The following is a 25,534-nucleotide window of genomic DNA, read 5'->3' on the forward strand; positions in this document are numbered from 1 at the left end:
AGCCTTCTCTCAGACATATGACACTTTGTCTTATTTGCTAAATCATCCATCCATAAATATTTCTTTTATAGCTCCTTCCATTGTAGTCTATTCTAACCATTATGATCGCAATAATGGCACCACTCTGCCCTATATTACTAAATTAGATTTCCACATATGTACTATTAAGATAATAATTTATTTATAACTACCTAAAGTGGAGCGTTTATTTGATCTTTAAACACATTAGTTCAAATACAGCTTCATACCTAATCTTAGTTCATATATATTCTCCTCCCATTACACAATAAGAGCAGGGGGAAACACTCCATTGTTCCCTTCAATTTTTCAAGTAAAACTGGCCTTAACATATCAAACAGATTTAAGTTTTTGTTCTGTGCCTTGTTTACTGGTGACCAGTTTTCCAAAGCCAAGTATATATAAATACATCTGTATGTATTATATATATTTATCTCTATATAAATATATATATGTATTTTAATATCATTTGCTCAATTGAAAAATAAGCAAACATAATTCAAAAAATTATGTTTTAGTGACCATTACAATCATAAAATATGACCCTAAACATCCACAGCAGTTTGTGCCTATGATGCAACTATATATTGTAATTTCTTTCTAAAGACTTAGGAAACTTGTCTGACACAATTTTCCAGTGTTAATTTAGACTGGAATAGAGGTAAATAACAAGCTGTACTGACAAGATAGTGAGTGAACAACCTTTCCATGACCTCATGAAGGTAATTGGACGATCCTTTAATAAATACGTTAGTAAACTTACACTGAAAACCTTTGGGCATTTCTTGTTTATATTAATATTGGTCCTTTGTAGATATGTAGTACCTTGGTTGCATGCAGTAAAACATCAAAAAAGTTGCGCCACTCAAGTCACTGAACTAAGTGCTAATTGCCTCTTCAAAAGAATTATTATATATTCCAGGGGTACCTGAATAGCAAAAAATCATTATAATTTAGTATATTAGAAATATTTATATTTGCTCCGGGAAATATTTCTCACAGAAACTGTTACACATCCAAAATAAAAATGTCACTTGAAAATAGAAAAAGCTATTGAAGAAAAAAAAGGGAAATATACATTGGCGAACTAAATCAACTTTAGGAGAAAAACCCAACAATCAAATAGAAAAAAAAAAACTTTAGATTTCAACACAGATAGTTAGCCAAGAAACAAATAAAAACAGTCTTTGACAATAATAAAGGATGTCTCTGTATCTGGATTTTTTTAAAGAGAGCAATTTCTTTCTTTCATAGTAATCATTTCCATTTGAGCAAGGAGTATAATAATACAACAGCAATTTAAAAATCCAATCTATGGTTTTATATGTGTGCCTCAAGTTATTTTTTCTTCTGATTTTAGGTGCCCTGAAATCCAGTACAACGTATAAACTAGAAATACAGTAATTCCAGTTTGTCAGATATTGCTGACTGCAATTCTCTAACATTTGTTTCAACCCCAGATTCGTAAAAGACAGGAACTGTTAATACCAGAGTAGCCACACTGTCCTGGCTAGCTAACCCACACAGATATTCCTGACACAGAGTGGCTAGATGGAAGAGGCTTTTAGTTTCATTCCAAGAAGTTCTTTACCTCCTCACTTTCCCATTCAAAAGGAAAGCACACCACCACACTGATGTGGATTTACCCATTTTTATAATGAAGAGGAAAGGCTTAGTGAGCTATATGCAGAAGGAATTTGGTACAATCACCAAGATTTTCCATTCTGACTTTGATCCCTCTCAGTATGTAGAATTCTTCATCTTGTTCTTCTTTTAGCAGTCAGAAACTTAATTTTAGAACTGTAATGGTATCAAGTGATACTATGCTATATTCATACTCCATTTCTCTTCTATTCTCTTCTCTTTCCTCCCTCTCTCTCTCTCTCTCTCTCTCTCTCTCTCTCTCTCTCTATATATATATATATATATATATATACACACACACACACACACACATTTTATATATATAAAACTATCCAATATGTTGTTTTTACTGTGAGATTTTATTACAATATGCTTCAGTGCCTGCATCATGCCTACTCACTTTCTAGGACCGTGTGGTAAAAGTTGCTTTCTTAATTTGGGTCTCACAGATATGAATTTATTTGGGTATAAAAAATGGCAGAAGTAATCACCTAATGGGATTTGGAATTGAAAGAAAGAAAGAAAGAAAGAAAGAAAGAAAGAAAGAAAGAAAGAAAGAAAGGAAGGAAGGAAGGAAGGAAGGAAGGAAGGAAGGAAGGAAGGAAGGAAGGAAGGAAGGAAAAGGAAGGAAGGAAGGAAGGAAGGAAGGAAGGAAGGAAGGAAGGAAGGAAGGAAGGAAGGAAGGAAAGACAGACAGACATGTTGGTGTTGGTGGGGGGGGGGAGGGAGGGAAGGAAGGAAGTTAAAGGATCCTTCAAAATTAAATAGAAACCAATAGCAATAAAATATTTGGGACATAGTTATTTGGTTGGAAACAATTGACAGGGGAGCAAAACAAAACATAAAAAAGACAGGAAATTTACCATTGGAGAGGGAATAAGATAAAGTAACAACATGATTTGGCAATCTCAAAATATTAAATAAAACAACATTTATACATGATGACAAACCACATAGTAAAAATAAATTATTGGGGCGCCTGGGTGGCTCAGTTGGTTAAGCGTCCGACTTTGGCTCATGTCATGATCTTATGGTTCATGAGTTCCAGCCCTGCATTGAGCTCTGTGCTGACAGCTCAGACTCTGGAGCCTGCTTCGGATTCTGTGTCTCCCTCTCTCTCTCTGTCCCTGCCCTGCAAACACTCTGTCTCTGTCTCTCAAAAAGTGAATAAATGTTAAAAAAAAAAAAAGTATGAAATAGGATTGGCTGACCACAGAAGTGAAATAGTAAAGCTTTTGAAATACTGTTAAGTTTTTTTAAGAATCTCAGGTTTAAGCCCAAATTTGAACGAATAAAAGTGTAAAGTAAATGCTGAAAAAGTATGAGATATGACAAGAGTGAAGGTAGCAATAGGAGAAGGAAAGAAATGGGAAGAGAAGGGAAGCAAAAAATAAAAATGGGAAGGAGAGCAGAGGATAGAGGATCTTTCTCTTGTAAACCAAATTTATCTGGGTTTTCTCAGGCAGCAGCCAGCACTTACTGGCTCCCTACTAACTATGCTGTATGGACATCATGCTTAGAATTTTGGGAACTCTTTGCTACAGCACAACCTGACCTTTCTCTTACATTTCCCAAGGTGTACTGAATATTTTTATTAATTTATACAATTTTATACCTGGAGGGAGTCTTAGTAATATGGTCTGAACATCTCATTCCACTGGTTTTCAAAACTACAAAGCCAGTCAATGACCAGCTCTCTGTCCTTTAGAATCTTCCCATAAAATTTCATCAAACATAATGCAACTGTAACACCTATCTGGTGAGGAGTCAACTATCTGATTGCTCTATTAAAGCACATATAGCATCAACTTCTAGTTGCTACCATATATCCATTATCCTTTTCTTCCAAGTCTGATTTTATTAAGGCAGTGTTTGTACAACTGAAAAACTGCATCTCTTAGCCTTTCATCCAAATAAGGGTGGTTGTGTGTTAAAATTCTGGCCAATGGCACAAAGATAGAAGTTAGGGTCTTAGGCTTCTGTAAAGTCCCTTGTGAAGGAGTTTGTCTTGCTTGGTAGGGATATTTCATCCTTCTTTCCTTTTCCTGGAACACAGATGTGATATTTAGAGTTTCAGTGGCCATCTATGGCCATTAGCCTACCTTGAGGGTGGAAGGCAAGTGAGAAGGATGGCAGAACAGAAATACAAGAACCTAGAACACACATCATGAGATCACCTCACCTGCCATGGAACATATATTTCTCTATCTCTGGACATTTTTTTCATGAGAGAAAACTTCTATCTTTTTTTTCAGCCTTTTAAAGATCTCTATTATTCACAGCCAAAGACAATTCCTAACCGATGCAACATTAGTGAACAAGGCAATGTTAAGGTGTAAGAAAACATGTAAAGAAGAATCATAGGAGTTAGAAGCTCTGACAGTCAATTATAGTGAATACTAGTCACTTAAACTGTATCTCTGTTAGTTGGTAGGAGCAGAGTATAAGTATAGATGTTGAAAATTTGAAACTATCTGGAGAGGTGCGGGAAAAACATGATTAACCTACAGAAAAATGTTGAGGGAAAAGACTAAACATTGAGAAGGCATGGAGAATTTTATAACACGATATGCAAGCATTGCTCAGAGTACAAATTGCTAAGCATTGACTGTGTTACTAAAAATGGCTGTTAGAATTTCTCTCCCTGAAGGCCTTCCAAATTGGGTAGATAGCAATCTGCCTAGGCAAGTTTGGGTTCAGTCCAGCCTAAAGGCAGATGGATGGACTGGATGACCTCTGAAAATCCCTTCTGGCCCTATTACCCTACAGTTCTGTTTCATACGGAGAGAAAGTTATTGCTGCCTCTCTATTTGTAGTTATAGTCATACAGGAGACCTTTGCTTCCCTCTGCATATTGCAGACATCTCTAGTAAATAAGGAGAAACAAAATGTAAAGAAGCAAATCACTTTAAGCAAAGTGCACGACAAAGAACACATTGTTTGTTTGAGGCCAGTAATTCTGGCATAGTGTGTAGTATACTTTACCCTATGAGTTACTCTACATGAGCCCCATGCACTTTCCCACTTAATCACTGTTTCCTGTGCCTTTGTCTGCCCTGCCCACTTGACTCAGTCCTTGCAGTGAAGTGACTGAGGTAGAAGTTAAATGCAAACTTCTTTAGGTGTTTCCAATCTATTAGGGGTAGAAGATGCATACATAGAAAGAAAAAGGATGAATTACACCAAGGCACATTTGCAATGAAAAATTCACCTCAGAAGATAATTAATACTGTGTTAGGCAAAATGCCTAGGCTTTGACCCTCTAAACATGCTTCTCCCAGTTCTGCATACTTTGTTTGCATAATGAGTTTAAATGGGTAGGGTAAAAACCTGACTTACTGAAAAGGAATTGGAACTCATTTTTAAGTACGACATAGCACTCATAGTGAGAACTTGACTGGAAGCATCGCCTAATCCTGATTTTGAAAAGAAGAGAAAATGAACCAAAATACAGGTGAACAGCATGATCGTATGTATGCTTAAATTCCCTGAAATAAACCATTCATCTAGATATCCGGTAGACATAGGCTAGGAAAATCTAATAGAATACTTAGACACAAATATTTTTCTATATTCATTTAGATATCATAAATTGTATATTTTTTTTTAGGTAATAAACACTTAGATATCCCATATAAACGGAAGAGCAATTTATACCTTTTAATATTTTCCCCAAACATCTTTGAAAATTCTTTTTTTTCTTTTAAATTTTTTTTTTCAACGTTTATTTATTTTTGGGACCGAGAGAGACAGAGCAAGAACGGGGGAGGGGCAGAGAGAGAGAGGGAGACACAGAATCGCAAACAGGCTCCAGGCTCCGAGCCATCAGCCCAGAGCCCGACGCGGGGCTCGAACTCACGGACCGCGAGATCGTGACCTGGCTGAAGTCGGACGCTTAACCGACTGCGCCACCCAGGCGCCCCGAAAATTCTTAATATTTAATTGACTTCATTAAAAATTACACAATTCAGTTTCTTAGTGCTTCAACTGAGAATATTGGATAGTTTCCTGAGACATTTATTGAGCTGCATAGATTTTTCTCTTGGCACTCTTAGTTTTGAACCTGTAGACTGAATGAGAACATGCCACACATTTCTGCTAATGGAACTCAAAAGTGCTCTTTGGGTTTGCCCTTCCCATTCTCCTTTTTATCTGATGCTCAAGCACTGGCTCATGGTCACACTGACCTAATTCAGAAGATGCTCTGAGAGCACAGTGATCTCACTTTGGTTGGCATCCTGTGGTTTCCACAACCACAGTGGGTTTTCTGGACTGGTTCTACAATCCTATTTAGCACACAGCATTCACTTGCCGGTTCCGTGCTTTCTCTAAGTCACAAACCTAATGCAGAGCTAGAATGCAAATTAAATAAATCTAGGTTGTGTGTTTTTCCTCAAAAATTAATCTTTAATGTGTTTCTTGTGTCTAAACAAAAATATGCAAGTATATGTGGAAAGCTTTGCAAAAACTTCAAATATACATGCACATTTCTCTGTCTCCACATTTGTTTTTCAAAACAAATCAGTGCTTGATTTGATTGTGAAGGCATTGATTATGGAAAGTTCAGAAGTCACCAGTCTGACAGCTATCTTGTTTTTCTAAATAGTATTTAATATATTGATATAAACAGTTATGATGATATTAATATACATGTGATTCAATGGACTATCACTGTATAAGTGATAACAGTGGATCAGAGAAAAAGCAGTAGAAACAGATTTTTCTGCAATTTTGGACAGACTAGAAATTCAGAACTAGAAACATTGGCTGTTGGGTTTTGCCTTCAAAATTTAAACAGTCTCTATTGAATGATTTTGAGAAGTCTCATTTTTCCTTCTAGATTCCATTATGGTTGATTCCTAAAGTTTTACTTTAACTTCCTACTGTAACAAATGTAAATCTACTTCAAGGGGTTAAAATGAACTTCTCCATTTCCTTTCTACATCCCTCATCAAATCAAAGCACTAATTTTTCTCAAGGGATGAAGCTAATAGTCAGATAGGGACATACAATTCTGCAAACTTGTTACATAGTTTTTCAGCCTGTTGTTCACTCAGCACATTTTTTCCCTACTCAACCAATTAATAAAACTGACAGGGAAGATATAGTTAGCTCAAAGTGTTTTTCAGTTGATTTTCTACAAGCCATCTTACGGCTTTAAGAATGGGTCAGAAAGGATGCTGAAGCATAACGATTTTGTGCATTTCTGAGTTGGTACGTTAAGGCTCACTAATCAAAATTGGAGAATGAGAACTCAAGGTCCCAGTGTTTAAACTCTGCTCTCACACTGCTTTTCTGTGTGACTCCTGGGGATGCCAGTCAACCTCAGCTACCTGCTTTAATTCCTTATTTTTAAAGTAGAAAGCTGCTTGTGTCAAAAACTAAAAAGTGAATTATGGGAGATTTGGCCTCCCGTTTGAGATTTAGTGCAGAGCTGAGTGACAGTTTGTTATATACTTTTGAATAATATTGAAACAGTCTTATATGTCCCAAAGTTAAGATACAAGAGGGCAAAACTTAGATATAAACTAAGTTGGTAGTTTAGTAGCTTCTTAAAGATAGGATTCTGGTTGCTTAAAATACTAAATACATGTTCCAAATTCCTAACTTTCATCTGAAAAGGAGTTCACTTCATATGGTTCCCCTGTCATTTATTTTGCCTTTTAGTTACATGAAAGTGATACATTAAAGAGTAACACTTAACATGCCTTGTTTTGGGAGCTGATCAATGTAGCAAATATGACCCTTTAGCTCAAAGTTTTATGATTGTAATAATGTACATATTAACCTTCTAAGAATAAATCACAGAACCTGCTACATATATGCAACAGTTCTAATCTTCTTATGCTTAATAGTAAAATATCATACAATACCTGTATAATACTGAGAATACATCCTAGAATCATTTTCCACTCTCTTCCTCTCTATAGTTTTATTCAATGCATTTTAAGTAGGTCATACTGTATCCTTATTCTAATGTAACCCCTCCAGGTCTAACACCAAGAACTTTTTTTTTTAAAGCTTCAAACGCATCCCTCACCACTCAGAACCCTCTGCATGAAACTTATCAAAGAACTTTAGAGTTCTCTGGAGTGTACAATGTTTTCTTATGCACTTGTGTCACTTTACATATAGTTCTTGACTTTTGAAGTGTTCTTCCTTCCCTCATTTGCCTATCAAACTCCTAGAGTGAGATGCAGGTCAACCATCAGCTATCTCAGGGGAATTTTCTTGCATCACCTCAAGTAGAATTAGATGCTCTTTGTTTTATTCTTCCTTATCAATTTTTACATACCTCCATTACGACATGTGAATTCCACGAAGGCAGAAAATAGGATTTTCTACATCTTCAGTGCTTAGGTAAGTGTTTAGAATGATGTCTGTGCTCAAGAAAAAGTTTACTGAAGTGAATTAATGAATTAAATATAGGGAAAACCTTACTGTGCTTATTTTGGCACTTTTAAAAAGTTCATTTTGGCCTCATACTCATTATTATTTCTTACAAACTATTCTTTGTTTTCCATCATATCAGGAAGAGAACTGTGAGGGAGAATCCAGATAGATGAGTCCCAGTGTCCATGAATATTCATATAAATTAACAATCCCAAAATTGGTAGAATTATTAACAAGTCTCTTCTGTTGGGGAGTGATTACTGGTGGTAGAATTGGTAAAGGTGAGTTCTCTGGCTTTTGTGTGTGTGTGTGTGTGGTTTTGCACAGCCCTTCTATGTAAGAGGTTGGCATGTCTCAGTAACAGGCATAACAGGAGTTGTTTCCAACTAAGTAGTAAATCTCTATACCAAAGCAATTGCTACTTCTTCTCCTACAAATGTTAAGCTAACAAACAGAATAAATAATCTAGTAGAGTGTATGTTGCGGATATGTGGTTTTGACTTGCATCTATTTAAAACCAAAATCAACTGGAAATAGAGTATAATTCAGCAGCAATTAAAAGTCCATAATGTGCCAGGATTCTTGCCACAAAAAAAGACTATATCAGAAAATTTGGATGGTAAGTTAGTTTTAAACCACCATCTATCAAGAAGAAAGATATAGATTCTGAGATGATATTTTAATAAAGAATATCTTTAAGACAGATCCTTCACGTTCAATCATTTTTAAGCTATTAGTATGCTTATCTGACATTTTTAATTTTTCAAAATCTTGTTTGCAGTTATTCTTTTTTTAAAAAAATAATTTTTTTAACCTTTATTTATTTTTTGAGACAGAGAGAGACAGAGCATGAACGGGGGAGGGTCAGAGAGAGAGGGGGACACAGAATCTGAAATAGGCTCCAGGCTCTGAGCCATCAGCCCAGAGCCCGATGCGGGGCTCGAACTCACGGACCGCGAGATCATGACCTGAGCCGAAGTCAGAGGCTCAACCGACTGAGCCACCCAGGAGCCCCTGCAGTTATTCTTAAAAATAAGTCTGTTTGAGGCCAGAGAACACGAATTAATAGAATATTAACACTAATCAAAGATGGAAATCCACTACAAAAAGATTCACTTCGAGCAAACAATAAACTACTTTAGATTATCCTTCCACATTCTGAGCTATGATATAGAGCCAAATTAATCATATTTTTCCCACAGGTAGTCATTCAGCTAGTTAGCTGTCGGTAGAAGTCAACTTATTCAAACAACCAGTAGAAATTTGGACTCCAAGTCTCTTGAGCAGGATTAGTTAAGCAAACACTTCGAATAAATCAGTGTTAAGAAGTCAGATATCTGTACAACAATCTATTTCTAATTAAACAGAATTTATAAAACTAAGACTGAAAATGAATATACATATATATATATATATATATATAATACACATACATATATTTAGAATTGTCTTCAAGTATACCATCCTAATTTTCATACAGATGTCATTTGTCAATACAGACAATATCTATAATGGCTTTACAAAAGGATGATACACTTGTAGAAGTCCTACACTTGCTAAGAATTATTGCTGTTTCTAAAACACATTAATTTGGCCCTGAAATCAACCAGTGGTAAGGCTCATAGCCTTTCACTAAACTAACTCAATTACTGAAACTAATTGCTTAGAAAATGCTAACACTTGAAAAAGATTTGAGACTACCTGATCACCTTAGCACAACTCAAGACAAAGAAAAGAATACAGCAGGATCTATTTTTAAGTTGCACAAACTTTCACAATCAAAAGTGGTCTGAGCACACAAACCCTGTTCCTCCTGGGTAATTACAGCTGTTTGTTTTCTAGCTCTCAGCTCATCAATGTTTCAAGTGAGTTGAAAACACACTGGTGAAGTTTCCCTCCATGTGCCTTAAGTTTTATGTTGCTGACAGATGTACTTCCTCTAACATTGCTTGCAATTGTACCTCTCCTCTGTACCTTTGCTTTTAGATTCTGCATGCCGAAATTCCCTTCTCTAGTATGATAGGCCCATTTAATTTAGAAAAGAGATTGGAAATATTTTTCAGTAGGAACTTTTAAAATGGGAATAGGTAAGATTCACTGACACAATAAAGTGTAAGTAAAAACAACAATGAACTGCTCCAAATTTATTTGCCTTCTTCCTCAGCTTCAGCAACCTCTTTCTTTCCTTCCTTCTGGGTACAAGTTAATCCTGGGTCCATCTGAAACCAGTGTTGTAATGACTAACAAAACATCACCCAAGATAAAACATTTCTTTTCTTGAAGAATGAAAAATGTAATCCTGAACATTTGAGCTAAGAATTCTTAACATTTTTAACTAAATTTATTACACTTAATTTTGTCAAATCTATTAATGACACCTAATTAATTGATCTGGATTAATTTCTGAATAATTAGAATATATGAGATTTAAGTGTTATGGATTACTAATTTTCCTGTGGTGACTCATTACAGATAATAAGATTTTCAATTTACCTCAGTCCATTTTGAGAAGGCTCTAATTTGTAAATTACTTTCAGGGTTTTTAAGTACTTTCTCCTAAGATTTTTAAGAATAGTAATATAAAAGAAAAAGCTTTGTAAATTTTTAAATATAAAGTAGTATTAGTATCCAAAAGGTGTTCGAATAAATACATTAGAATTATGGAATCCAAAATAAATACATTAGAATAGATTGTGGGTGGATGGAGAAAATTATAATTCCACATATTAAGAAAATTCTATTCTAACTGGCAAGTAAAAAAAAATGAAATATTAAGAATTCTGAATATGCATTATTTAAGGAGTTGGGCGATATACAAGAGAATCTTATTCTTCCTTAAGCTTCATATCAAATACACTAAGTGAATATATTATACATTCAGAATTATGTAGGAACAGGTTCAGAATAGAAGAGAGAAATAAAAAAAAAGAACAGTATGTGTTTATGTGTGCATATTTGTATGTTTGGGTGGTGAGCTTTTCAGATGTCAGCGGGTTCCATTCCCTAATCAGTTTTAGTAAACTCCTCGCACACTTTATCTTCTCAAATTTAAAAGGACATTGGGATGTTTGCTGGAAAACAATCACATAGATTACATAATCACGTTTTATTGAGACACAGAAGACAGAATCTCTTTTTGCAGGAACAGGAAGTGTTCCCATATTCTTTGAATCGTGTAAAAGCAGATAGTGTCACAGAAACTGTTGTTCCCTTGTACGTTGAAATGTTTGGTCATTTTGCACTGCAAATGCACTCTAACTAGGACTGTGAACAAAAAGAGGGCCTCTCCTGTGCATGGCCACTTGAAATATTAACATAATTACCTTAAGATTGTCAAATTTTAAAATAGTGTTTTGATATAGTTCAGTCAATCTGATATCTATTAGTTGAATTTGTTCCCTTCTGTGCATGGGTTTGGGATTTTTGTGGAAGTATCCTGTACTGAGAAAGCTTATACTGTATAGAATGTGTTTTTATTGCTCATGCAATTTAGATATAGTGATATTATTACCAATATGAAACTATGTAGGAAGAGATGAAATTCTCTAAAATTCGATGTGGTGATTTTGAGCACTCTCATTGTAAAAGTTTTACAAGCACATTCCTATATATAAATACACCCATATAAAAAATCCATATTTCTTTCTTCAAATGAAGCTAAATTATGGAGATTAAAATACCAGTGTTATAGAAAATCATTAATAATAGATATCTTTTCATTACCCTCACCAGGAAGAAATTGATTTTTTTCTAGCAAACACTCAGAAAACAACTCGGTTGATACAAAACCATTTCCAAGACCAGAACATCACCTCCAAATTGTTAAACTTTTCCCCTTTATCAATTTTCATAAAGGATACAAATATACCACCGAGTGTGTTTTGGATCCTTTATTAGACAAAAAAAGACATACCGATCTTTGATTCATGTCTTTGGCTTCATGTATAAATAATTAATTTAGAGTATGTGCTTAGAATGCAACAAAAAGAGAAATGGAATTAGAGGGAGAAAGTGATTTGGGCAAAACTGTTCTGCAAAAGAAAAGCATCTCTAAAAATCAATGCCATGCTTGAATTAATCTGGTTTCTTCTTTATTATGTGTCTATAGATGAGAAAGTTCTTCAGAAACTTGACAGTCTGATGCCTAATTAACTCATCAGAAAACAATTTTTCATTGGTTGTGACTTAAAATTAGGAGAAAGGTTGAAGATACACCCTTTAGTAAGGTAAAGAGCAAGCATAAATCCACTTACACTTCTTGCTATTTCTAAGTCCAACTCATGTCACCACAAATTACTTAGGCATTATAAAACACTTTTTTTCTGGTGAAATCCAGAAATATTCAAAAGGCCAAAATTGTACAATCAGCCTCCTACTGACAAAATGAAAAAAAAAAAATTATCACTAATGACAAAGATGTGAAAGTTGAAACTGTTAGAGACCTGTATTAGAACAGAAACGACTGAAACATAAACAGTTATATACTCTAAATGTCTCAGTCTAAAGTACACATTCAGCTTTTTCAAAGATCAGAATAAATTTAATACTGTTTTTATTCCAATACTTTGTATTTACTTGAATCCCCTGTTTTACTATTAACATATTCCTTCTAAAGTTGTGCTTTGGAGCACAATTCTAAATTTTATTAGAGAATTCAGAAATATTTTCATGTGATTCACAGCACTGAGATATGTTTGAGATATTCCAATTTGTGTAACCACTTCTGTGGAAGGATCTGGCAATGTGTTGATTTCGCTCTTTTAGAAGCTTAGTCACACATGCCTATCTGAAAGTTTTTTTTTTTCATGTAATAGGAAGCCTGAATTACAACTGAAGTGGATAGAATTAGGCTATAGAAAATATAATTAATTTCTGAAAAGAAAATTAAACTCTTTTACTCCTATCATTTTATAATTCCATACTTTACTTTTCCTGCTAATATCATTCTTTTTAATATCCAATTATACAAAAATAATACATGTCACAAAGTCTTTAAATTAAAAAAGTTTCTTCTTAATTACTGTTACACATGTGTTCATAACTAAAACTAACAATCTTCTGGCTCTTTCTATGACCCTGTCAGAATTCAGGCTACGAAATGAAACTCAGCCAAAGAAGGAAGACCTTTAACTTCTTAATATGAATCTGTCCACAGAGCCAGAGTAATTCCCTTTTTGGATGATAGAAAGATCTAGTAACTCAGTTCATCTGTGGTCTCTCAACATTCTCACCAATGTTAGAACTGGTCCTTAGAAAGGACTACCTTTCTAAGATTTACTCTTTTTTCCAGTGTATCTCTCCATCTCTGGTATTAAATCCAGTTCCTTCATTCAGTTCAGCAGTAGGAGACTGGAAACCAGTCTTCAAACAAGTTTTGTTTGGCCTGTACATTGCTGACTACACAATGTTTTAAAAAGCAGTAGCTGACTTTGAACAATTTGCTCACATATAGTTATAGAGTGCCTCCTGCAAAACTGGGACTTTTGGTGACCTAGATCGTTTTTGCACATGGCAATAATTAGTTTGTGTGACTCTGGTCAGAGATCAGACATGCATCTCCAGATTTCTATAGCTCCTTCTATGCCTTATTGTCTTACTGACCTCTACACGAAGGACAAGTTACTTACCCTTTGGCATCTTAGCTTCAATGCATATCCTTTTTGTTATGCTCAGCTAGTAGAAATCTGAGAAATGTCTGATTCAGTGGTTTCTTTCCTGGCTTCACCTTGGACCCAAATTTACTTGACTGAAACCTCAATTCTGTTTCCAGATTTGGGTCCTTACCTTAATCCTCAAGTTTTTTCTTTTTCTTTTTTTTTTTTTCCACATTTCATTTCTCCTACCAGTTTTATGAGAATGTGCCAGTTCAGATTAACTTTTTTAACTTTGAGATCTTAATTATTTCTTCATCCCATCATTAATATAGAAGTAAAACTATGACTGCTCTAGAACATAGATATTGATTTTTTTTAAAAAGAAAGAATAGGGGCGCCTGGGTGGCTCAGTTGGTTAAGCGTCTGACTTTGGCTCAGGTCATGATCTCATGGTTTGTGAGTTTGAGCCCCTCTTCGGGCTCTGTGCTTACAGCTCAGAGCCTGGAGCCTGATTTGGATTCTGTGTCTCCTTCTCTCTCTGCCCCTTCCCGGCTTGTGCTCTGTCTCTGTCTCTCAAAAACAAATAAATGTAAAAAATTTTTAAGAAAAAAAAAGAAAGAATATTACAAGAAAGTGTGTATAACTTCATGGAGGTAATATTAAGGAAAAATTCCCATAAACACATCATACTGAAATATTTGGTTATAGAAATTTTACTTGAAATACTCTTTGTTTAAGCAAATGTTCAAAGAAATAAGCTTATGACACTATGTGACAAAGACTTATTTGTCTTTTGCTCAAAAGTACTGTTTCCTATGAAATCTGTAATTGTTTCAGAGTCCAACTTCAAAGCCCAAATGTATTTCTTCTTCTAATGGCATTTTTAAATAAAGCACAACAGTTGCAGGGTAGAAATGCATATTGTGTCTGGCAATATAATTCTTCCTTTCTCAATAACTGATACGGGTATGGGTGAAAGGAAAGGCAGGGCATAGGTTCTCTTTTAACTTTCATTAAACCATGAAAAATTGAATATTGTGGTTGCATCATTCCACAGACGGACTCACCCTGACACTGCAGCCCTTCATCATACCCATCTGAGCAGTCCAAGACACCATTGCATAGTCGGGATAAATGAATGCATTTGTTGGCACCAAGGCAAGCGATGTGATTCAAGGGGCACTTGATATCTACTTCTTCGGGACCTGAAAAAAAGGCAAAAATGGGTTAGCTTGGCGCCAATAGTAAAACTATTAAGCACAAGAAATTATTTACTTGGGGGCGCCTGGGTGGCTCAGTCACTTAAATGACCCACTCTTGGTTTGGGCTCATGGTTCGTGGTTTCGAGTCCCTCATCCAGCTCTGCACTGACAGTACAGAGCCTGCTTGGTACCCTCTCTCCCCTCTTTCTCTGACCTTCCCCTGCTCATGCCCTCTCTCTCAAAAATAAATATTGAAAATGAAATTATTACCCTTAATTTACAAAACTATAGTAAATACTAAGAGAAGGCAGCTCTGACTCTCAGAGACACCAACATCAGCCCATGTGATTAAACACCTAATTCTTCAAATTGCATAGGATAGAAAATTATCTTTCATAATGCATTGAAGACACAGATTTTCTTTTCAACCTTAAAATGGCGTAGATTTAAAGTCTGAGAGTTCGTTTGAGTCACTGATCTATCTCTTATCTTGAGATTAAGTGGCCAAGGTACTTAAACCCTGTAAGTCTCAATTTCCTCAACTATGAAATATGGACAATGGCAACTCCTTGGCAGAGCTCTTGTTATAATCAAATCAGGTAACATGAACAAAAATATCTTAGTGGAATTTAATAAAGTTGTGTCAATCCAAAAAATACTTCATTTTAATCTGTTCTCTATGAAGAACCCCTAGTTATGTGCTTATTTATATATGGGTTCTTTTGTTTAAAAAATATTTACTGAGCAGTTATAATACAGTAGAATTTACTAAGGAGTGGAAAAGGCTATCATAAACAGTTTACTCATTGATTTCCCCTACTGATGATAAGAGTACATTATATGATCACCCTTTGTGTTTTTAATACACTTGGGCGGAATGTCAAGCCTTTCTCGAAGCTCACTAATTCCAAATCATCATCAAACATCCAAATAGCACACTGCTATATCTAAATTTCAGGTTGCTAATTCCCAAATCCTATCTAGACTTCTTCAATAGGCACTCTCCAAATTCCCCATGATGATTCTTAATCTTGCCCAGCTCCCCTAAATCCAGAGTACTGTCATACCATATGACTGCAATCATATGTTAAACTGACACTGATTATTACAACAGCCCAGATTCTACAGTCAGGCACACTTAGAATTTAATCACAGCTATGTTAATACCCATGGGATGCTAATTTATTAAATCAACTAAGCATTAGTTTTCTCATGTGCAAATAATACGATCACCTGAGTTTACCTTGTAGGCTTGTTATGAATGTCAAAAGTTATTGACAGCATAACACTGAGCTTTGTGAGTTTTGTGAGATGCAGGCTCAGAATTGGAATTTAACATGTGTTAATCATGTAAATAAATGCAGCAGAGTGGAGTTGTTAATATACTCTGGAGCAGATTCTTGGTCCCATCACTTATAAATAAGAAGTTGAACAAATTATGTACCTTCTTTATGCTTCATCAGGTTGTTGTAGGGATTATATCCAAAGCTCTTAGCATTTTTCCTGGCAAACATTAACAAAGTGTTTGCTTTATCATAGTTAAGTAAAGAATGTTCCAAGAAGGTGAGTTGCCTTTTAGTAAACACTTCTATCTCATAACATCCTTTTTACACTGCAAGTCCCAAAAGGAAAAAAAAAAAAAAAAAAGGCTGTACTTGCCAAAAGTAAGATATGTTTCGGAATATCTTCTCAAAATGAATTATAGGTATATGTGATTTTGTTTGATGCTAAAATAGCTTTCAACCTTTTGCATGTGGGGGATGTAAATAAATTGTTATGATGTTGCTTCACTAGATGAAATATTGTCAGTAAATGGTTTCCTTGTGTTTTTTCATTTGTATTTATACAATCAGTGCCATACAAAGCTATTAGTTTTGTCAAATACCTGTCACTTCAAAATACACAACTCCTCTTACTGTAACCTGTCTCTGTAACTTGAATGTCAATATTTTAAAAAAATAAACATTTCCATATATATATACACACACGTATATATATATATGCATACACACACATATATAATCAAAATAAAAATACACAAATTTAAGTCCAAACTTTATGAATAAAAGTAAAACTCTTCAGTGAGAGTTTCTAGTATTAAATCTTAAATTTATAAGGTTAACATAAATTCACTTTAAAAATAAACTTGAAAAATATAAATTCATTTTGAAAGGCTATAAATTTCTATGACCAACAACAGTCATAATGCAGTCCTTTTTAAAATTAATTGGCTGATTCTTAAAAATTTTGAGAAAATGCATCTTTGCATGAATGTCACAGTAGTGTTTAGGCCAGATATATTTAGATCTCTCTGTAAAAATTCCAGAAATAGCCCACAGAAATAACACCTCAAACCTGGGAGACTTTAGAAATTTTATAGAGACTGAAGATGACTCAGTAGTTCTTATTAAAAGCAAGATTTTTAAAGTGATACATGTTTTGGCTGTAATCAAAGTATGTTTTTGATTCTTAAAATTGTCAGGTAACAGATAAACAAGATAGAAGGAATGAAGTGCACATATGGTGTTCACAAGAGAGGATCTGCCACTTACAGATTTTGAGAAAACAGAAAAAGAGTTTGAATTTTTCAAAAGCAACATACAAAACTATTAGCTTCTTCCCAGTGGTAACATGCAGGGACAAAAAAAAAATGTTTGGAATAAAGAACGAGTTAAGTAGTTTCTTTATAGACTAGCCACCATAGTCTTCCTTGTCTTTAGCATACTCTTTTCTTAGCTTCTATCACTATTGAGTAACACTGGTAAGACAGCTGGTAAACGGATGGATTGTATCTTAACCAGTTCTTCCCAAATTGTCATATCAAAGCACATTAAAAAAATGATAACATTTGCAAGTTACACAGAAGTTAATAGCAGAAATTTTCTGCAGACATTGCCCCAGGTCTTGGGAATTAACATCAAAATTGAGGGAATCAGTATTCCAAACCCCTTTGACTAATGCTGGGATACTCCAGTTGGAAAAGTATACTAAAAATTCAGAATTTTGTTGTTGTCTTTCTAGAAGATGGGGCAGTTTAAGAAATAGCAATGTCTGCCATAACTGAAATTATCCCAGAAACCAGGCAATATGGGTATTTAGTGTACTGTTGCTTTAGGGAATAATCCATCTTTGATTTCCAATAATCATTTGTGCAGTAGAGGTGTGTATATCCCATGAGGCTCCTTTAGTCCATCTTTTAAATGAAGAAAAGACTCAACCTGATCACCACTTCTATGCACTGATCTGTGTCACAACAAGAATGTGATAATAGACACTACATGAATCCCTAAGAATATGTCAATGTTGCATTAAATATTTCATCTCACAAAACCTTACACATTCAAAACATTCCACAACCAGAAACCATAATCTGGATATAGCAAGGAGCAGGGTCGGAAGCTACCTGATATATCTGGAATTATCTCTTTAGTTACTAAATCATTAGGATTTGGTAGATCCGAGAGGACAGAGATGACAGGGGAGCATGTGAGGAACTTCAAAATAATACAAACATGCTTCAAAATTTAAATGAGCATGGTAGTCTTAGAACATGACTGCAATGTTCAGTAACGCATATTCAGAACACTCCCAGTAATTTTAGGTGACCTGAACAAGGTAGCAGAACTTAAAATATAGCAATTAATTATAAGAAAGAAAGACTCTATCATTAGAAGGATTTAAAACATATAAACACGGGAAAACAGTTTTTATATTTTTAAATTTTTTATAAGCTTTACCCAATTAGTTGAAATAGGCTTCATTTTTCAAACTGAGCCTCATTTTACAAACAAGCCTTCTAGGATAATGCAAGGACAATGTGACTTGTCTGTATTGTTTTGAATGTTAAAATTATTTTTATATATAAACATCTTACTCTGTTCACTAAAAAAAAAAATAGTGGTTAAAAAGATATTAAGCCTCACCAAATGTCTTTTTGGACTAAAGATAATTGTGAAAGCACATTTTTGGGAAGGAATAGAAATTTTTCTTCTATAATGGCAGATACAGTCAGATATCTGCCCTTATCACTATATCATCATATCTTAGGAAAAGCATCTACCCTCCTCCCAAAGTTAACCTCTCCACCTTATACTTTATCACTTCCCACTTTCTGAGTCCTACAAAGATTTGCCACTTAGCCGCATTTCCCATTTCTGTCTTTCCAATGGATCTAAATCCTCTGCCAATAACTCATTCAATTTTCTTAGCCTACACTCAAGAATAAGGTTAATTTTGCTGATTGAACATTCTTGCAAATGGCATCCTTTCTTTCCTATTTTTTTTTTTTTAGTTCTTAAACTTCTTCAAAATATACACTATGCCTGCATTATTCCCAATTTCTTCTCCCTCCAGCCTCTGCTCCCAACACCACTGGGCTGTTTTCCCCAAGGTCTCGGTGACCCCACTAACTGTGAAGTAGAGGCAAACAAGATCCTGCGAAAGCAGACCAGAATTCCTCTCACCTAGACATACTTCGGCAATTATTTGTCATGACTTTCATACTGTAACACCACTATTGCTGTTGTTACTTATACCATTCCATGAACACACTTGGATGCATATCACACATGCTCTTTGATAAACTTCTCTCCATCTCTCCCTGAAAATCACAAACATCTAGTTCACACCTAGTACACTACCTGGCTCAATATACAATTGTTGAATGAATGTCCGGTGTGTTTTAACTCCTGACTGATTTCTACTTTCTTCTATAGTCTAGGATTTATCTTTTTCCACCATCAACCCATCCTCAGAATAGGTTTTAAAATATCACTTTCACCCAATGACTACTCTCAAAATCATAGTCATTTTTAATTTTGGCAACAAGAAAACCAAACTCTGTGACCTGATTTTATCATCTCACCGAAACTTAATTAATATTTACAAGTTATTTTCAGTACTTTTACTCCTTTCAGAGTCATCTTTCACTTTGCCTCCCTAAAATACTCCAAAATTTTGCAATCTCTGAAATTTTCTGTATACGGTGTTATCATCTGGAGAGCAAACCACCTCTTTTTCACCCAACAAGAGGCTTCAAGTCCAAACTCTGGCTTCTCCCTCGAGTTTTCTCTGTGAAAAATAACGTCATGTAATGGAGAAATTATTAAATTTAGAGGCCAAACTCTTAAGTTTTTTGTGTGCCATTTATTAGTTATCTCAACCTGAGTAAAATACTGAATTTCGGTGAGAATCTTCTTTCACATTTGAAAAAGTTGGATCATAATAGGGTCTACCTCACATGATTATCATAGCAGGCAAATGAAATCATGGTTTGGGAAACACTATGCAAATTAAGAGGGTGTGTGTGTGTGTGTGTGTGTGTGTGAAAGGGAGACAGAGACAGAGAGAGACTGATCCCACATTTTCTATGAACTCATACATTTTTTATATCACATTTTTTCAATGTAGTTTCTTGTATAGTTTTGTGTATAGTTTATGAATTATACTAATATATGCAGTTTCACATAAATTTCTTGAGGCACAAAGCCTTTCATTTATTTATTTTTTATTTTTTTTAATTTTATTCCCACTACACAATATAAAATGGAATGTAGGAATAAAAACATATTGATTACTACTGGATGTAAAATTCAAGTAAAAAATAGTTATATAAAGTCATCACCAAAAACCGTAAGATGCCTTTGAATTAGATGTTAAAAATTATGCACTTCTGGATATTATTTAATTATACCTATCTATTCACATACAAGAATGAGACTTGATTATATCATAAATAGTTTTTGAAACTCAACTTCTAATAAAACCTAATACTGATTAAAAAATACACACATACACATATATCTGTGTGTGTATAAAGAATACAGGACTATTTCTATTGTTAGGCTGTCATATAATATTTACCTTATGAATACTGAATCTTGTAGAGAGTTTCTATTTAATAAATTGAAGAGCTCATGATTTCTAAGAATTGTGAAAACTACCTTAAAAATTAACTTTCCTAGAATTATTCAAAAACAAATTTTTAGTGTCACTTAAAGAAATATATTAAGATTTCTGGATTATTAACTTGATTGCAAATGCTTAATCATTACTATTCCCCCATTTTCATCATTTTATTTTGAAAGAATGCTTCTCCACACAATCAGCTCCAGTTTGTTGGAAATACTAAAAGCTATCATCTTTCAAGGGGAATTCCTAAGCAATTAAGTAAATGTAAATATTGCATTATAATGTTTTAATTCTCATGGCTGAGAAATCAAAACAGTTATAGCCACTTATAAAAACTGTAAAGTATGTGGACCACATTATTTTCTCCATATTTCATGGGAAATTAGTATATCATAGAAACACATTTAATATCATATACATATTTAATATTAAACATTGGATCACATAATACTTTTACAGAAGGACTATAACTTTCCTAGAACTCTGTATTTCATAGGATTTTGTTAATTTCAAGCATAATTTATTTTTGCATGTAAGCTACATCAACTGACAAGCTGATAATTTAAATGGGAGAAATAAATTTATAGTATTTCAAGGAAAATTAAAATTGGATTTATGAGTTTCAACTTCTAAATAAAATAATATTAACTGATATCATTTGTTAGAGTAATCTATAGGACTACTCTTGAGGATACAGGAATATGAGTAAGAACTTCTAAAGACACATGTGCACTCAATCTAATAGTAACTCACTCCAATAATTTCTGTGTAAGATGGGTTCCAGTAATGGCTTGTGCATTTACATATTTCAAATGGCTGTTGTGAAAATTCAAGAACTGGAAGAGATGTAAAGGTGATTGATTTTGTCCAGCTGCATTACCCTTAAACCATCTCTAACATCTGTCCTATTTTTAAACGCCCTCGGGAAGGAGATTTTGCAGCTTTAATAAGTTGTTCCAAGGTTTAAAAAGTCTTTTTTCTTTCGTCCTTACTCTTCAGAAGTCTCAGTGTAGGAAAATTCCTCGCATCTAACATGAAGAGCTTTATTTATGTATTTAATATGTGAAAAGCTTGCCTGGTCACCTAAGGAAAACTGTACCATATTAAAGTAATTCTGCTATGACCAAAGTCACCACTGTGTCTACACCACTGTATGAATAAATGGATGGCTAGTTAAGACTCATACTGAAAACTTTCTGGATCATATCTGGAAACACTTATATTAAAACAGATCTCTGTGTGTGTGTGTGTGTGTGTGTGTGTGTGTGTGTGTGTGTGTGTGTGTGTGTGTATGTGTTCTGCTAACTTTAGAATATATCTCTCAACTGGTTTTTATCAGTTCAACTGACTTTCTGCATCTGAATCCAACAAAGGGAGGTTAAGTCATAGAATCCCTTGCACTGAATCTGTAAACATTTAGAATACAGCCAAAACTGGCAAATGAAAAATACTGTATGGACATAGCTATAGTGTTGTTGCCATTACTCATAATTTTAGAAACAAATACTTTATGTAGCCAATCCACTGTCTTGGTTTCTGACCTTCCATTTACCAGCAAATAGATAAGAAAATAAATGAAATCATTTATTAGGGAGAGTCATTTCAGCATTGCTATTCATTAAACCTAGTGCTAATGGAGGGAACTCAGCTTAGATGGCTCAATAAATGAATTAATTAATTACAAAAGATCAGCGCTATTGAGGTTTTAAGTGTTTCTTTATTCCTCTCTCCATTCATGTATTCTTCACATGCTTGATTGCTGGATCACATTTCCCACCAACACTTTCTCTTTCAGAAGGTCTAGAAATTCCTTTTCCCTTCCCTCCATCTTTTCCCCTCCCTCCACATTTGTATGTTTTTTGTTTTGTTTTTTGTTTAAACTTTCTTAGAGCCCTGTTCTTTGCTAGTCAACTGGGTAAACTAGGTGCTATCTCTTACATAGGTAATGTATTTGCATTTTAAAAGATACTTACAGAAACAATAGATTAACTCAGAAGAATAGAAGTTTAGGCTCTTAAAAATGACAAAGGTATTCTGTTTGAGAAAAAGAGACATTTCATTGATTGAAACTCATATCACATTTCTAGCTGATAATTTTATTTACTTGTAAAGTTGGTTCTCAATTCTTTATTGTTGTTTGTTTTTTAGTTTTCATTTATTTTGAAAGAGACAGAGACAGAGCAAATGGGCAAAGAGAGGGAGACTCTCTCTGCACTGCCAGTACAGAGCCCAACATGAGGCTCAAACTCATGAACCATGAGATAATGGCCTGAGCTGAAGCCAAGAGTAGGACACTTCACTCAATGAGCCACGCAGGCACCCCTCAACTCTCTTTAAATAATTGGAGGATACATCTGTAATTAATCAACCAGAAAGAAGGCATGTTTCCTTCTTTAGCTTACAGAAATACTATAGATTCCTCAAGACGTAACATATATATTCTAGTCATGTTAAAACACCTGGGTGGAAAATATTTACCCAGTTTGCAAATAAAATAAGAAAGCAGAAGATAAAAAGTCCCGTTTTGGGAATATCCCTCTCTTCTAGAAGACAGAATAGAAGATAAGTGTTTCATCTCTAAACCTAATGTTTTTTCCTTGTGTTCTCCAGAGCTACTTTACATATGGTAACACAGTGATGGCTAACTGATTACAGTTCTGAAGTTCAGAAGAGTGTGGAAAGCCTACTCAATTTGAAGCAGAGATGGCTCCATGGTAAGAAGCGTGGTAAAATATCAATGCCTGGCAGGAACAAACAAGCCAAAATCAGTTCCACACATCTCCCAGAGAAAAGGGGTCTTATTGTAATAAAAAGACAATGAGTGGGAGCAGCCAACTGGTTCTTCCACATGTGAGGACAGCTGAGAGTCATTCCCTCATTCCCTCTCTGATTCTACAAATGTGTTAGATGTTGCTTCTGGGCCAAACTCTGCACACAGAGGCATTGCTATTGCCTCTCTAAATTTCTTTGTTTTTGTTTTTGAGAAATATATAAAAAAGAAAAGTATTTTTCCAGTCTCTTCCTATAGAGGCTAAGATAATAAAAGATCAGATGCAAGTCCCCAATTATGGTTTAAAAATTCAAAGGCATATTGGTATCAGGTGATTAATGGAAGAAAGGGTTTTGGTGGTGTGCTGCCCAAATGACAATAGTCAAAAGTGAAAGGAATTTGACAAATATAAATCATTACCCAAACTCTTGAAAGACATCATTTACTTCCAATTCTGCAGAAAAAACCTAGTGAATAATGCCAACATTTGATGACGAAATATATAAGAAAATACAACTAGTGAATGCTATGCCTGTACTTCCTTGTCCTCAGATTAAGAATCAGAAGAACTACTTTGAGAATCCACTAGATGACAAACATCATTCATTTCTCATTCAATTATCTCATCACCACAATTAAGATGAAAACAACTTCACAAAAATTGAAGAACAAGTTTTTTGGTTTTGTTTTTTTTTTTCTAATGCTCATTCAAGACAACATTAAATTCTATATACTGATTAAAAAGAAAAGTATATTTCTGATTCAGAGAGAAATATGTTCCATGACCATTGGTCAAACCTCCCATATTTCATGTAATATATGTAGACAACGAGTAGAAAGATCTTTTCTGATCCCACTGGTACATTTGCCCAAACTAAAATTGTTTAATAGGAGTTTTTCATTCATTATTCCATTTGAATAAAACCTTGTTATTTGCTCGGAATGAGTGGATAAGACAAAAATGGAAAAGAGAAAAGAAAAAATGAATATATGTTTTGAATCATTCCATCACATTTCAAAAGGAATTATTTGCTCTATGCAAAAATGAACAAACAATTGTTTGAGAGACCTGATTATCATACAAGTCATTTCACATTGAGAAAGACTAGTTAGAGTAGGTGTGTTTGAAATGTCTTACCTTGGAAGAAACATGTTGCATCACACAGTAATTTTTATATAAGCCAATTTATACTTGAGAAGAAGACAGAATGTTAAAGAACCCAATTTTAAAAATCATATGATGATAGAGATATTCTTAAATATAACAGTATTAAATCCTTACTAGAATATACACATTGTGCATTTCAGAACACAAGTGAAATGTTACTGATGAAAGATATTATTCACAATTTAATTTTCATGTCATTCAAAATGTTAACTCGGAAAATTTTATGATGCGCTTTTAATGAAAACAAACTATTCTTTATTGCACTCTATAAAAGTAGCATTATAGAATAATTGCTGACTATTGAGTACTTCCTATATTCCAGGATCTGTGGTAAGCAAATAATGTTCATTATCTTATTAAATCCTTACAAAAACATTATGAATTAGGTATTACAATTGCTAGTACACAGATGAAGAAATTGAAGCTTGCAGAGGTTAAATACCTTCTTCCAGGTCACAAAGTTGTAATACTATTATTTGAATTCAGGTCTCTTATATCTTCAAACACTGGTTTCTTTACTACCATGTTATGCTAAAATCTCAATCCCCTGTAACAAAGAAACAAATATGGCAACAAACCCATGTATGTATTTCTATCTGTTTCTCTCTTTGTGAAGTAGATTACATAAGGATCTTGAGGAAAAGAGAATTATGTTAGAAGTCAAGGCTGTGAAGCAATGCTATGTCTATACTTAACTCTTAACAACCAGAGGTTGTAAAACACTGTACAGGCTATAGCTTCTATAGCCTTATGAAGAAAACTTGAAGGGAATCTTGCCTATCTGTGGATGATCCATGATTTCTTGCTTCTGGACCCTCATCAATTCTAGGTTTCC

The 25,534-nt window shown here is 34.3% G+C and overlaps 1 protein-coding gene across 3 annotated transcripts in view; it reads right to left on the reverse strand.

Annotated features, from left to right (window-relative positions):
- LRP1B (LDL receptor related protein 1B) overlaps positions 1 to 25,534 on the reverse strand; it is a 1,862,224-nt gene that overhangs the window by 1,177,266 nt on the left and 659,424 nt on the right. For all 3 annotated transcript variants that reach the window (XM_053214983.1, XM_053214982.1, XM_053214984.1), the window contains exon 3: positions 14,717 to 14,854. In XM_053214983.1, the coding sequence (XP_053070958.1) occupies positions 14,717 to 14,854 (138 nt within the window). The remainder of the gene's footprint in view (positions 1 to 14,716; positions 14,855 to 25,534) is intronic.

This window comes from Acinonyx jubatus, chromosome C1, assembly GCF_027475565.1.
Source record: "Acinonyx jubatus isolate Ajub_Pintada_27869175 chromosome C1, VMU_Ajub_asm_v1.0, whole genome shotgun sequence".
NCBI lineage: Eukaryota > Metazoa > Chordata > Mammalia > Carnivora > Felidae > Acinonyx > Acinonyx jubatus.